Here is a 12465-nt window from a genome sequence, read left to right as displayed (position 1 = left end):
TGTATGTACAGATGGATAGATAGATAAACAGATAGATGGATACACTGTTGGTTGCTATGGAGAATATCCAGTAAATATGTTTGTGATTCGCTCTCCTGATAGTTGGCTGCAGTATGCGTTGCGTGAGAGGAGCAATTATATATCAGTACAAGTCTTGTAAATACGCTAGTCATACGAACACCTGTGACGAGTCTCAGGTGGTTAGGGATAGTTATGTATAATTTGCGTATATAATTTCATCACAATATCCCTAATATCATGTCTTATTTAACACCATCAGCTCTTGCATGTCGTTTCTGTTATATACACTTTGTACCTGATGATTTTGTCAATTAGGAGATATATTTACTGCTGCCTTGGTTGAATACGGTCTTTATTAACTTCTCACAACAAGGAGGTTCTACAGAACTGATTTAATATAAAATGAGGACAGAAAGAATAAAATAAAACTTACGTCATCAAATTAAAGAAGTTCAGAGTTTTCCACTCTGTTTTGCGTATTTCACATTTACAGTACTTTCACGATGATATCCTCACAGTTTCTGCAATACACTGCTTCAGGTTGTAAAATGTACTAGATATCTGGATCATAACTTACACTTTCTATGTTTTTTTTTACGATGTTCTTGCTAACTCCAGACGATTCTATTCATCTCTGGCACGGCCCAGTAAATCAGGTCAGCCGATGCGCAGGTGGTCAAGGAATTGGAGGTCATGACATCACGCTCGTCACCCTCTTTTCTGAGTGTATCTCGCTCTCAGTTGAATCCAGGCATAGACCTGTGAGGGGACTCTGATGTTCTTCGTCTGTCTCTTATGTTCATGTAATCTATGAGAATGCCAAGTAACTGTTCTGTGTATGGTTGTTTTTAGTTCCAAGCAGATGATAAAAGGCACAGCAACTCAATATTTTAGTTTTCCAAGAGAAAAAAAAAATATGCAGAGAGAAGCGATTAAATGCTCATCGTGCAGAAAAAGTGAATCCATACAATGTACTCATATGCTCTACACACTTCACCGAAAATGATTTCACGGATGACGTGAAATATCGATTATTAATGAATACAGAAGAAGAACGCTGTCTCATCTCTCTTTTTGCCCAATGGTTAGTTTCATTGTCTTGCAACTAGTATACAGTATAGTACATAATGATTTCGCCTTAGTGTGATTGCGAGCGAGAGATGCGAGTGAACATTGTTTACTCTCAGGTCTCGGCATGTGATACATTCATTCAATAAATTTTTGTTATCAACTAAAAGCTCATCCATATAGACGTAGGAACCCCTTGGATTCTAGAGTTTTCCAAGTGTGTGTGTGTGTGTGTGTGTGTGTGTGTGTGTGTGTGTGTGTGTGTGTGTGTGTGTGTGTGTGTTTCGTTCCAGTTTATTCTTCATTGCTCAGCTACCATCATGAAGAAATATATCAGAGGAAAATTCTGACAACAAAGCACTCGCTCACTCATGACGTGTTCACAAACAGCACTTTATTGGTGCTAGAGAGGTGTGTGTATTTTCACTGAAAGTTGAGCAATATGTAGTAGGGCGGACCTATGTGTGTGTGTGTGTGTGTGTGTGTGTGTGTGTGTGCGTGTGTGTGTGTGTGTGTGTGTGTGTGTGTGTGTGTGTGTGTGTGTGTGTGTGTGTGTGTGTGTGTGTGTGTGTGTGTGTGTGTGAGGATGCAGCCTTTTTTGTGAAGGTACAGCAGTATGTGTGTGGGTATAGCATTATTTGTGCGGTACAGCCTTTTTTTGTATTAGGCATAACATTAACTGTGAGGGTACAACATAATTTGGCTGATTTAAAGCCATGTTTATTGGAGAGATCATTATTAACTGTATGAAAGGCTTAGTAAGTGGTGTAATGTTACAGTTGTCAATGTTTCAGCTACTAGGGTACCAGAGGAGATGACTGGGAGATCTGAGAGAGCAGAAAAATGAAGACTGAAGAAATGTTGAACTGCTTTGGTACCGAAGCAGATGACAGCACTTGTAAAACAAACAGAAATTAACAGAACCACTAATCCAGAAGTTGACGGAGTACGCACTTACAGAGAAGCCTGGTGGACTAGGGCCAGTCTTTGACAACATACAGAAAGTAGAGAGACTAGAAGAGGAAAATCATCATTGTAGGAAAGAAAATCTTTCTCTAGGTGCTGAAATCATATCCACGTAAGAAGAGTATATAGGAAAAAGGCAAATAGCAAATAAACAAAACAAATGTAAGTAAAAGAAAAACAGTGTTGTGGAATTGTAGCTTGGGTTGACGGACCCCTGAATCAATGGCAAGAGTGACGTCATGCGCGGTGGAGGCTTTTTTTTTATTTTATTTTTTTATATGTCCAACTGACTGACCTATTTTACTGGGCCGTGATCTCTGAATAAGTTTTTCAAATCAGAGGGGTTAGATACAGCTTTCATAAACTCATAATCCACCAAGGTTCTCTCCTAAGTGGAATAAAATAGACACGAAAAGACAAATATTATAACTTTCATGAACCCCTTCACTCCCTGGGCTTTCTCCAAAGCAGAATACAGTCGCCTGTCAATAGCAAAAACAAGACAGATCCAGCCTTCATTTATCCCTTCACTACCAGCGTTCTTTCCTAAGCAAAATAAATCGTCTAGATGTGGCAAGCAACTTAAGGAAAGATAGGACATCGGACTGATTGGGCTAAATTTACGGACGGTGGCATCATGTTACTACGTCTCTTAACACTTTCAGTACCACGACTCTTATTATATTCTTGCTTGGGACGTCTGGAGGTCTAGTACAATAAAGAGCTCAAACTTCATGTGACCCTAAAAAGTTTGCATTAAATAGGTAATTAAGGTTATTTCACAGATAATGTCAATCAAGGAAAAAACGACTGGCCACTCTCACTTTATGTCAGGACCAAGTAGCTGCGGATCCCTGCCTTCATTATGAGGCAGTAAAGGAGCAGTGATGTAATAGATAACTACACTCCTTTTACCTTTACTTGGGCCAGATTTTTGTCCTTATTCCGTTCATTTCACACAGCTCAGTGGCAGAAAAAGACAATGTACAGCTTTGCATCTTTTCCATAGCACTACTTCTTGATTATTACCATATTCGAATTTTAATCTACTGTTGCAACTCATCATTCAAGATCGAGAGATGGCAGCTTTAGGCCAAGTTAGAGTGAAAAGAGTACAGTGATGGATGAATGTATTTGGCTAACGAAGGATCTCTCATAGCGAAGACGTTAAACAAGTGCAATTTTTGTTTGTTTCTAAGCAGGAGAGAGCTCTTAAATTGAATTCGTGGAAATTTATATCTCTCAAAGCTTTCAGTTTGATGGGGAAGGGGTTTCCAAGGCTGAAAAAATAATCTGATGTTTGCTAGAACAAGAAAGAAATGAGTCCTCAGGCAGAAAGGTTAAAACGGACAATACGAACCTTTATGGATGTGACAGAAGTGTAATTATGTGTCCATTAATGCTGGTTGTACCAAGTTTTTTGTTTTTTAATTACTGTATATGACAGATAATTTTATTTTGCACACAATGGATCTATGAAAACCAAAGAATGGAACTCGTCAATACGATAACATGTTTTTTCGGAGTGTCCTTCCCAACTCCGGATGGCTTTGTTTATCTTAGGAAGGACATTTTTTAGTGACTAAGACAGTAAATGCCATATCATACCTCTCCCGTACGAAAAGTTGCTTCTAAAGTCACTTCTAAATAAATGATACTCGCGTCACCAGGTTAAAGAACAACTCCTTCAGGCAAGTGGCGTATACTTTGTCCTATTTGTGCAGTATTCAAACGATTTCGTTCTGCTTAGGATATTCTTTTTGGAAAAGGAGGAGTCACATTTGCCTTCATTAATCCCATCATAAACTTCTCCTTTAATGTGAATAAAATCATTAGGTACCGGTAAGACAGTAACACAAACTACTTATTCTGGCTGAGGGATTAAAATGAACTTATATAACAGTACAGTTAAATTCAACACATCTTCAGACGTGATGGGAATGGTGTGATCATGTCTACATTGATCAGTGCCACAATGTCCCTTTTCATCCTTGCTTCTGAGAGATGAGATAATTCAGATTAGAGGGATTTCTCGTGGCAAAGGGGTAAACTATTTCAGTCCAATAACGCTATTTATACTTACTTATGTCACCACCAGCGATTGAACTCAAGTGTGGAAGTACCCTTAGTAGTGTGGGGATTTAGAGAGGTAATATCAAACACTTCCAGACCGAAACATTTCTCCTTAGCTTACTGTCCGAAGGTAACAAGAATAAACTAAATAAATCATTGTAGAGAAGTGGTTAAAATGGACACAACGGCCATACCATTGAAATTTATGCCTTTTCAGACGTGGTGGCAGCGGTGGAATCCTGGTACCACAAATGGATCCAAGTCACTGTGTTCCGATACTCACAGGAGCCGGGCTGGGTGAAGACTGCCCTCACTTCACACCACCAAGCAAAGACGGCAGTGCAGGTGGTGGTTGTATGCTCCACTCCACACATCCTCCACATATTAAACCAGGTATTGGAGCCACAAATGAGATCCTTAACGTCTTGAATCTTGTGACTTTTTTTTTCCTGTTCTTATTTGGTTGGCTCTGCTATCCATAGGTAGTCTGACGATTTTACTTTTCAATTTGGGGAAGCAAGGTATCATAGCCATGATATACCCTTTCATCCTTACATATCATTCCTAAGCTAAAAAAAAAAAAAGTCTGAGAGAACTAGAATACAGTAGCAGTTACCTGTCAGCCAATCACCTGTTGTCTGCTTCATTCCACACATACTCAAACTACTAAACCAAGAACTAAAAATGAGATCCTAAAAGCAGCAGCCAGCAGTCAACGTATCACTTGTTATTCGCTCCACTCCATGTATTAAATCAGGTAATGGAATCGCAAATGATAACTTTAGCATGGTAGTAACTAATGCCCCAAACACCTGCCGACTCCACTTCACATACACACTCTACTTACTGAATTATGTACTGGGTTCGCCAATGAGGTCTTTAGAATATCAAAGACCAGTCCACGCAGTAAACTAGTTATTGCATTTCCAAAGGAGGCTTTCAAAACAACTGCTTCCATTCAACCAGTCACTTATTGTCTGTTTCATTCCGCATAGTAAAACAGAGACTGGCTTCTCCAATGCATTCCTACGACGAGCAGCGACTAATCAACAGATACACTTTACAAACTATGCCCGGTATTGTGCATAAAACTGAAATACAAGAGTAGCAGTGACTAATGAACACACACACACACACACACACACACACACACACACACACACACACACACACACACACACACACACACACACACACACACACACACACTTCACCCTATTAAACTCAAGTATCAGGAAATGTATTGGAAAATGAGATCCTTATAATAGTGGTGACCCGCCAACCAGTCACTATTAGTCTGCTCCACTCTATATGCACTTCACACATTAACCATTTCAATCAAATGACGTTGTTGTTGTTGTTGCTGTTGTTGAGTAACTCAGGTCTGGCCGAGCTGACCCAGCAGTCACAACCACCACTGCAGGGCAGTCCCGTTCAGTAAACCAATGTTCCCTTGCATTAACAGCACCTCGCTTTGGTGAAGCGTGGGGAAGAGTGTGGGGGTTTGGTTCCCAGATGGACGCCTCATTTGCGTCTCTCCATCCAGTTATCAAGGGCACTACAGTAGGATCCACATCACCCTGTTATTTGGTTAAATGGTTACTACCCGGCGCTATAAATGGTTTCCTGGGTTACAGGAAACCATTAGATTTGTTACTTACTGTAGGACCACCTGAATCAGAAAGAAGATTAACAAAACGTGACAGGATAGATGCGAGAAACAGAAACAGATGAGGGCAGGCACAGATAAAGAATAAAAGTGATGGAAGAAGTATGCCGCACAACATCAAGTGAGTGGATGATAGTCACCACAACCTACCACTAAGATGTTTTTATGAGTCTCATAATCCCCATTTCATGTTCCTCTTAGCATCTGAACCGTCTCCTGGCACTACCCAACTATTAGAGGGAGTGAAAGTCATAGAACCCCAAAGGATCACGGCTTTCTGAACCCTTCATCATGACTCCTGACACAACAAGGCGTGTACAGTAACTGGATTAGGTTGCACAGACCAGCACACAATCGCTGCAAACGAACTGGGGTCTTGTGCGAGTGGTTTAGGAGAAAAAGAGGTTACCAGCAAGTAGGAGAGGCAACCAGCAATGTCTTGGACTGACAAGGTGTCGCTGTGCATCCTGCGTGGAGCGAAGCACCTGCAGTGTCCATTCAGGAGCCAAACGTCCTCATATTTCCCTCCGCTTCGCCGTGGGGAAGAACCCTGTTCCGACCCTAGCAAAGATTCTGTCTACCACAAAGTGGTTTTCTGCATGGCGTACAGTTTGAATTGTACTGTACCTGTAAAATGATCCCACAGAAGTAGGTGCTTATGTGGTCAACGGATCGACTTGCCCAAGAAAACCTGGGTTCATCAAAAACAACAACAACAACAACAAAAACAACAACGTTTCGGTGGTGGTTGGGCCTGAGTGGTAACACCCACGCGCTGTAGCATGCGGTGTATTATATTGGGTCCTGTCTGCCTGTGTTTTTGTGTATCTGTCTGCTTATCTGTTTGTCCTTTGTATGTCTGTCATTCTGTCTGTCTGTGTGTGTGTTAAGAGTATAAATCAAACAACAATCATTTATCCACTTGTACTCTACTGGAGAATGAACTCCGGAATAACTGATGACAGTCGGGTAGTTTATCCATCACGCCACGACCAGGTAACAGTTAATTGGCTTTGATCCGATTTGGATCAGACTTATTGGAAGGGTTGAAAGGATGAAGTTACTAGAGTGGCAAAATTTTATCTTTACGCCAGATTCTCACACCCGCCTTAAGAAGATCAATACTGTAGTTTTCCTAAGGTCTTGAGTATGATGAATTCGATTCTGACATCCATTTTCACCGGAAACCTATGTGGAAGTTTCGCCGCCACAAACCCTTCCGACGTTTTTCACCTTACACCTTGCACACTCGGTCATGGATGGAGATGAAGTTTTATAGTAAACATCCATTCTGAAATTGTTTTCCGCCGGGTGAAGAATATCAAACCCTAACATTGTATCTTTATAGTGCTGGTATGGCGGCCTCTCTTATATCTAAGGGCGAGTCCACACGTGTGCTCGAACAAGCGCTGGCAGCATGTTGCAACACAGTAATGAACACGTCGCAAACATGTTGGGAACAGCAGCGTCCGGATCATGTTGGCAACATTATGATGAAGTCTCAGGTGCCTGGTATGGACACGCTTACTCCATCGCCTTTGCTGCCAGTGTTCGAAACTACAGTGAAACACGTCTGCATACATCTGTCCAATTATTGTTGCATACATATACCCGAACATGTTGCCAGCTGTGTTGGCAACATATGTTCGAGGGCACGTGTGGACGTGCAGTAATGAAAATAAGCATGAATACTCTAAGGGAATTAAAGCTGATTTCTGACTCATGCTTAGAGAAGAAATGTTGCCTAGAAGTGCAGGCACTGTAATGTACACCCTTTTTGTTTTGTTTTTTCTTCTCGGCATGAGTTTAGTACAGAGGATTTGATTTTTTAAAACAATAAGACAAAGATCAAGGTCATTGGGGAAGGTCAAGTTAAATTGCATTGAGCTGACTTGCACCAAGTTTATTGGAAGGGCTGAGTGTCAGGCACAGATGAAGTGACTGGATCGTGAGAGCAAGTTCAAAGAAGTAAGGCGCAGGTGTTTTATTCCCCCAGTGCCCCTTCTGGTGTTTTATTTTGAGTGGCATGGGAGCAACAGGCAGGTTTTGATGGCAACAACGAGTATGTCCTACTTTTCCCATAAGTCAGGAATGACGGTGTACTATATTCCATCTTCCGTTTTACACTGGGATTATTTATTGTAATTCGTCCGAAGCGTTAGTTGTTTCCTTTGTCTCTTTTGGTCAACGTTTTTGTCGATGTAATTTTCTGTGTAATTATTAGTTATGTTGATGTTATTTGTATTGTTTTTAGTTAAGTATATTTTTAAATTTAGCTGTTATTTTTTATCCTAATTACTTGGGTTAGCTGTGTGCCCGGAAATGAGACTAGGAATAATGAAATCCGGAATATAGTATTGAGACTGATACTCGTGGAAAAAAAACTGAAAATAAACTTCATAGAAATAAGTTAAATAGATTAGAAAATATCTCTATATTAGCAACGCGACAGAATGTAAAATCAATGAATCCCAGTCCTTTCCATGTTCATCTAATCGTTTAGTTAAATTTTACCATAATCCAAGAATCGGTGGGCCTAACTGAATAAAGATCATATTCTGTATAATATTTATTTGATACACTATTCTCACAACAGTAAAATTGGGTATCTTGTCACAACAATGAGACTGAAAGTTATTTTCTAAGGGAAGTCTCTGACAGATAAAACTGTGCACCTCAGTGACTCTCGTGTAGCCGATAGAGATTAATCTAAGCCTTCTATTTCATTTGTCAGGTGAGGGAGGGATCGCTGGAGTCAACGTGGTTGAGGTGGTTCATTGTTCTGCACAAAGTTATAGCCACCGACACCAAGCGAGTCCTGGCTGGCGTTAGGGAAGGCACACAGGTAGGTTGCTAGCAAGAGGGAGGATGAGAGGAAAGTGAGGGACGGCTGTAAGAAGCCAGATGGCGCCCTTTTTAGTGTACTCCTGCTACTGTCAAATGGTTTTATGCAACTTATAAAACATCTAGAACTGAAGAGGCTTATTTAGGTTATATCTCTCCCCTCCAGTTTGAAGAATTTATGCTAAGCTGAATTAAATCCTCAGGAGATAACGAGAATGAGGTAAAACAGACATCTTCAGACTTAGTGGGTTAAACCAGAATTGGCGAACGGAAAGTCAAACTTCCAGTTACTGGCATCCTTAAAAAAATAAAAGGAAAGTAAAACGTTTGATTTTTTCGTCCTGTTTTTAATCACGTTATGGAAAGTGGAAGGCGGTTTGAATGTTTTCTCTCCTTACAGTTGTATATGAATTAACTCTTATACCTTTGAGGCTGACCTGGTCTTTCACCTACTCATTTCAGTAATACGACCAATTAATCCTTCATCAAAGTTACTTTTATTTTAAGTTAATTCCTGCCAAAATTATAATACTCATGAAAGAACTCTAGCATTGGAGGGGTTAATGAAGGTATATGTAACTCTTTCACTTGGAAAAGTCTTTGTCAGTGTGTGCGGTCTTGTTTGGAGGAAGCAAGACTGACACGAAAAACACATAACCGGACTGAAAAGACTGAAGTTATGCCTATCGACTGTAGCCCATTTATTTAACCTGACCAACATCCCCAACCCCGTTAAGCTAAGCTGATGGACAAGTGTAGACACAGAGGGGAGGGGGTTGATGTGACTGGCCATTCTTCATAACTGAGGTTCATCGAAATTCATGGATCAGGGGCTTCGTATTCAAGTTGTGAGTGAGAATGGCCCAGCTCCGTAAGATAAAAACAAACCGATAAATGGATTAATCCCTTCACTCTAATGGCGTATAATTAATTTTCTTCTTGCTATCTCGATTTCTTTTACCCTAAGATAGTTTTGGAAATGAAGAGGTTATATGCAGCTTTCGTTAACCTCTCCACAATACTTGTTTTACTCTAACTTGGCCTGAAGTTGCCATCTCCTCATAATAAATGCTGAGCCATGACAAAACCATACAGATTGAAATCGATACTAGTCATGGCGAAGTGCTGTGGAAAGAATGTAAAGCCAAAGTATTGTGCACATCCAATAGGCTGCAAAAGGACGAAAATCTAGGCCAAGTATGGTGAAAGGAGTATAACAGAGCACTTTTCTATTTGGAATAATATCATCACAAATATAATGTCGGAAATAAAAAAGGTCATGGGACTAAAGGTGTTAAGGCAGACAATCAGTTTCGCTACGTTCCATGTTGGGAGACTGCAAGTAAGATTTTATCTGGGGAGGTGGTGGTGTAGCCGATGGAGTTCTACTGTATTTTCGTAATCACTTAATACCTTCATATTAATTTATTTTGCTAAAGAGAGAAGGCTAGTAGTAAATGGGTTGGGGAAAAACAAGTTGACTTATCTAGCTTGAAAAGTCTCTCCTGAGCTGAATTAAATCGTCTGATAATAGCGAGCATAAAAAAAAAAAAAAAAAAAAAAAAAAAAAAAGGTGGTATGGACAGGGTAACAGCTGCACAAGAACTTCATCCAGGGCTGTCTTCAGCACAATGAGATGGCCATTAGTAGCAAGAACAACCATAAAGGCTAGTAATAAAGGGATTAGAAACATTAATATTAGAAAACTCTCCTCTGTGTAGCAAAGTCGTCTGGTAGTAACAATGCAAAGAAAACTAAATAAATAAATAGGGGAGGCTTGTGATAAGGAAGGAGACTTGTGGTGGTGAATGTGATTTGTTGTAGCAAAGAAGGCTTGTGGTAGCGACGGAGGCTTGTGGTAGCGAAGGCGATTTGTGGTAGCAAAGAAGAATTGTGGTAGGGAGGGAGGCTTGTCGTGGCAAAGGAAACTTGTGGTAGCGAACGGGAGACTTGTGGTAGCCAAGGGCTTAACAAAGAATATGCCTTAAGTCCTTGTGTATAATAGCGTCTCTTGTATTATTCTTGCCACCAGTATATTTTTTCTCAGTTATCTCTATGTTGGGTGGCTTTGGCTGTAATTACACTGAGGAGGGAGTTAGCAGCAGACTCCATTATTTTTGTTAGAGCCAAGCAATTATATTGTCCCCTCTATGGTGCACATCGCTTTGGCTTTGAGGCATTGAGCTAGGGTTAGAGTCATATCATTCTTGCCACCGCCATATAATCTTATTCTGCCGTATTGTCGGAAGTGTGGCTGAAAGTGGGACCAGGTACAAAATCTTTAACAATATTATTCTGCTGCCTCTCTGTTGCAAACGGCACTGCTTGCAGGATTGGGATTAGTCAGCCACAGACCTATTATCCACTCTTCTGACAGACGATTTTATTTTCTTCCCTCTCTGTTACAGGTGGCTTTGGCTGTGAAACGAGGAAGCATGTACCAGCTCTACTCCTCCTTCGTCAATCAGGACAGCGCCTTAACGTGAGTCATCGCAGGGCCCTCAGTTCTGGAGTCTCCCTGGCATAATTATCATCTTTTCTATACTTGGGTCAGCTTACCTTGGCAGCTCGTCTCATCCTCACAGTGGCCTCTTATTGCTTCAAGGGCCGTAGTCTACTGAGCTTAGGAGACTTTTTAGCCCTCCCTGTTTAGCAGTTCATCTTAAATACTACACCTTTGAATGGCCTGAACATGTGGAGAGGATGGAGAATGAGAGACTGATTAAGAGCGTGTAGGAGAATGAGGTAGAGGGAAGACCCAGAATGAAATGGAGGAATGGAGAAATAAAGCGTGGGTAAGTTGGAGGGAGGACAGCCAAATGACAGAGAACAGGACGACATGGAGGCTATTTGTTTGTGTCCACCCATTACGAGATTAAGGCGTCTGGCTATAGATGGAGGGATAGATAGATAGAAAGAAAAGAGTGCCCCTTCCATGCTAATTACAACCTTTTAATTCAGATATATATTGCATAGATAGCATATAAGACAATATTAATGTGTCCTATACAGAAATACGAGTAAAAAAAAAAAATCATGGCTACTCAACACGTGGCCTCGGAGTCCCCAGGGGGTGGGACCATAAATGCCCCGAGCTTCCCCCCCTCTCCCGGTGACGAAATGAGCTGCCTGGAACACTGTCTGACTCGCTTCTTCTTCATTTCTGCAACATTGGCGGCCTTTCCTCTAACTTTCGCTCTGTTGAGCACCACCTCTCCTCCTCTAAACCTCACCTTCTCTTTCTAACTGAGACTCAGCTGTCTGAGGCAACTGACAGCAAACCCTTTTCTGTATCCTCCTCCTTTATGCTCATTTCAAAGCCAAATGTGGATGTTGTGTATATATACGGAACGACTTATTTTGCTCTCGTGTTCCTGAACTCGATTCATCCGAATTCTCTACACTCTGGCTTCGGCTTTCCTGTCATTCTCTGACTGACTAAGTATATCTGTGCTGTTTACTTATCCTATATTTCTACTGACTATCAAAAATTCTTCGACTATCTTACTACTACGATGGAACACATTCTATCCATTTCTCCTTTCTTTCAAATCTCCATTTTAGGAGATTTCAACGTTCACCACCACCTTTGGTTCTCCTTTCCTTTCACTGATCCACCTGGTGAACAAGCCTACGTCTCTTCTATCCTTAACCCTCCTCATGTAGACCTTTGTCCACCCATTCGCCTCAGGTAGACCTGGGTCTACCAAACCCAGGTCAGAAACAAGGTCAGAAAACACACTTCTGTTTTACTTATGACAAATCCAAACATGGTATGACATTCTTCAATGTATATGCAATACAGCCACGTAAATAAACTTAAT

General features: G+C 40.9%; 1 protein-coding gene across 1 annotated transcript in view; it reads left to right on the top strand.

Moving 5' to 3' along the window:
- Positions 1–7152: 7152 nt before the first annotated feature.
- The window catches only part of LOC145413185 (glutamate receptor ionotropic, delta-1-like), a 55029-nt gene continuing 49716 nt past the window's right edge, over positions 7153–12465 (top strand). The window contains exons 1-3 of the mRNA XM_080282910.1: positions 7153–7302; positions 8532–8642; positions 11050–11123. Coding sequence (XP_080139036.1) covers positions 7153–7302; positions 8532–8642; positions 11050–11123 — 335 coding nt within the window. The remainder of the gene's footprint in view (positions 7303–8531; positions 8643–11049; positions 11124–12465) is intronic.

The sequence above is a fragment of the Coenobita brevimanus genome, chromosome 95 (assembly GCF_032717465.1).
Source record: "Coenobita brevimanus isolate Jiangsu-jjx chromosome 95, ASM3271746v2, whole genome shotgun sequence".
Lineage (NCBI taxonomy): Eukaryota > Metazoa > Arthropoda > Malacostraca > Decapoda > Coenobitidae > Coenobita > Coenobita brevimanus.
This window is presented reverse-complemented; position numbering and strand designations above follow the sequence as displayed.